The sequence below is a fragment of the Anastrepha ludens genome, chromosome X (assembly GCF_028408465.1).
Source record: "Anastrepha ludens isolate Willacy chromosome X, idAnaLude1.1, whole genome shotgun sequence".
Taxonomy (NCBI): domain Eukaryota; kingdom Metazoa; phylum Arthropoda; class Insecta; order Diptera; family Tephritidae; genus Anastrepha; species Anastrepha ludens.
Genome location: NC_071503.1, coordinates 94,643,745 through 94,646,653, shown reverse-complemented (window position 1 = coordinate 94,646,653; position 2,909 = coordinate 94,643,745). Strand labels below are relative to the sequence as shown.

General features: G+C 34.7%; 1 protein-coding gene across 1 annotated transcript; it reads right to left on the bottom strand.

Annotated features, from left to right (window-relative positions):
• Positions 1 to 644: 644 nt before the first annotated feature.
• LOC128869162 (PRA1 family protein 3) lies at positions 645 to 2,094 on the bottom strand. Its single transcript, XM_054111653.1, has 2 exons — positions 1,439 to 2,094; positions 645 to 850 (listed from the first exon to the last, which is right to left on the bottom strand). Coding segments are annotated over exons 1-2 (468 nt in total). The 5' UTR covers positions 1,905 to 2,094; the 3' UTR covers positions 645 to 848.
• Between the last annotated feature and the right edge of the window lie 815 nt (positions 2,095 to 2,909).

Genomic DNA, 2,909 nt, shown 5'->3' with positions numbered 1-2,909 from the left:
ATCATTAACACTAAACTCAAGTACTTAATTTTTGTTTTCATTTGCAGGCATCCGGCAACACCATACTGTTGTAATTCCAATCTTCTTCTTGTTCGCGCTTAAAATTGGAATGTGATTGCATAGGCAAATGAATTTGCATTTAATTTTAATAGATATAATTAGAATATTAGCATAAAAATCGGTACAAACACGCGTGTGAGTGTATATTTGGTGATTTATAGTGAAATGTTAAAAAATATAGAGTGTAATGTGGCAAATTATACTGATGTTCCCAAGGGCATTTTGAATGTAAATAATTAAAAAATTATTATTTCCCGATTAATTTAAAGTTATAAAGAGTGTTCCTTAACACCTCACTAACATCTCCACCAAGTTTCATTAAAAAAAACATTATAGTTTGCCAGAAATTCCAAGATCGGCACTGTTCTAAACTCCAGCCAAAATCTCAAACAACGAACAGAATAAGTTAAAGCAGATTACCTTTAATTTTTGTAAAATATCTCAAACTAAAATAAAATATTTACGTATATAAAAATTTACATTAACCAACACACAGTTTTCAATAAAATTACATTATGTAATTAAAAGTACAAGTCGAAAAGGATATAACGAGCTGGATTCTACAAACTCACTTCAATTCAAATTATTACATTTCAATTGAATTAATTTTAAGACAAATAATTATAAACATTTCAACACGTCATTTCTCCATTAAGCAAAAACGAACTGTTTTTGTCTGTTATTTTTGGCGCGTTTCTTCTGCCAGTCTGCCATTTCCCCTATCAGCTGTTCAAAATCCCATAATGTGTGAGTGCTGCCAAGTCTTTAAACGTCCTCATGGGCGCCCTCTCTCTCAAAATGAAAAAGTTTCACATGTCAAGAGTTTGCAAGTTATAAATGGAATTTAAATTGTTAATTTATGGTATATATAAATAAAAAGTGTTAGAAACGTGTGTGTATTTGAATGTAGTTTGTATAATTATTAAAATAAATGTGATAAGTGCACTTATTGTTCAAAATTTGGTGAAGGTAAAAGACAAATTTTATCAACAAATAACTTAAAAACTATTATTAACTGAATAGTGTTGGTATTAGTTTTAGCAAAATAAGCACGAAATAAACATCTCCTGTGAATTTCACTGGAAAATTCGTAATATTTCTCTCAAAACAAGTGAGGGGGCAGTGCAAGGAGTCCTAGCCCAACATTTTCATAAATAGTATGAATTATAAAACCTAAGGTAAATGCTTGCTGGGTTAACAATTGCTTTATATGTACCTTTCTCTTCAACGATTTTTCAGTACAAGGTGCAAATACGGTCGTAAAAAACCTAATTTTGAAGCTTTTCTGGTTGAGGTTTTAGATGACACGAGCGCTACACCCCTGACCAATAGCTCAAAAACAGTAATTAACTAAACAGTTCTCCAAATAAATACTCACATGATATAGGAAGAAGAAACGCAAAACTCGATAGTAAAAAAGCGTTCCACCAATGCAATAGAAGATAGCCGCATAGTACGACACCGGCCAAAAGGTACCATTTTTGATAGGTATTCTCTTGGATGACGTTGAACCAGCCAATAATAAACTTAAAATTTGACGCCGACTTTTTTACGAAAAACCGCACTAATACTGCCATTATCATTGCTTGAACAAACAACCCCAAAAAAAATTTTATAGGATTTAATATGATCATAAAACCATAAACTCCCAAACACATAAGAAAATAATTGGATTGGTAATAGAGCAAATTCTTCACTACACGATTACCCCATTTTTCCAAATCTTTTAAATTTGGTAGTTGAAAACGAGCAGAGCCAAAAATAAAGTCATCTAGACTTCGTAATGGAGCAAGCTCTATATTTTGAGCTGACAATGCGTCACTGATACCGGCGACGGAAGCCATTGCTAATCCAATTATGTACTGGCTAGAAGCTATGATCGACTCGCTTGTGCAGACTATTTATTTACTTAGTTTTTTTATTACAACAACGCACATATAAACCGAACAATAATATGTCAGCTAGGTCTGTCGCAAAAAATATAAATGCAGAGTTAACAATGCCATAGATGACACAATGATACCGATTGGCAACCAGATTCAAACGCTTATAGGGTGTTTACATGGGCGATTTTACAGGCATCTTTAACCTTCACCTTGGCACTATTTAAATATACAAAGGACCAGGTTTTCAGATAAGCATTTAATCTTTTTTTCATTCTAAGAACCATTTCAAGTTTTAGCTCATCTTGCTGTTGTCTAAACACTATTTGTCCATACTTTAGGGAAATTACTGACCGACTTTAACTTTAAACTCATAAACAAATATATGTATAATGAGTATAGTATTTATTTTGCTTTTTTAACTTTAAACTCTTAAACAGCCAGGTCTGTCGCAAAAAATGTATTTACAAGGTTAATAATGCCATTGGCGAAAATGCTCATGGCTAGTTCCTCCCCGTGAGCGCCGACTGGGCAATGGGCACCACTGGCTGCATTGCATGAGGTTAAGTTTAACCAGGTCTACCTGATTGCAATGTGGACAGATGATGTCTTGCTAAGATCGATGTATGACCTCCCCTTCCTCCGCGGTGAATAACTCTATATGTTATCCCAAGGGGTGGTTGGAGGGCTAATACAAAGATCATTGCAAATGAGGTTCCTGGCGGCTATGAATAAAACGCTATGGGTTGGAAATTCCTGAAATAAAAACCCATATGAAGGTATACAAAGATAACGCACGAGTTAGGATATTAACCCAAACGTCGGTGGGAGAAGATGCTGCCGGCACCGCCAGACGAGCTTCACTATTTGGTCAAGGAAGCCGAACGAAGGAAGCTAGCGTTTGTCGTAGGATCCGATGAAAACTCACATCATACCATCTGGGGAAGCTCCGAAATTAACGATAGA

Excerpts from the sequence above, each read along its gene's own strand:
- LOC128869162 (XM_054111653.1), bottom strand. The coding sequence starts at position 1,904 with ATGGCTTCCGTCGCCGGTATCAGTGACGCATTGTCAGCTCAAAATATA.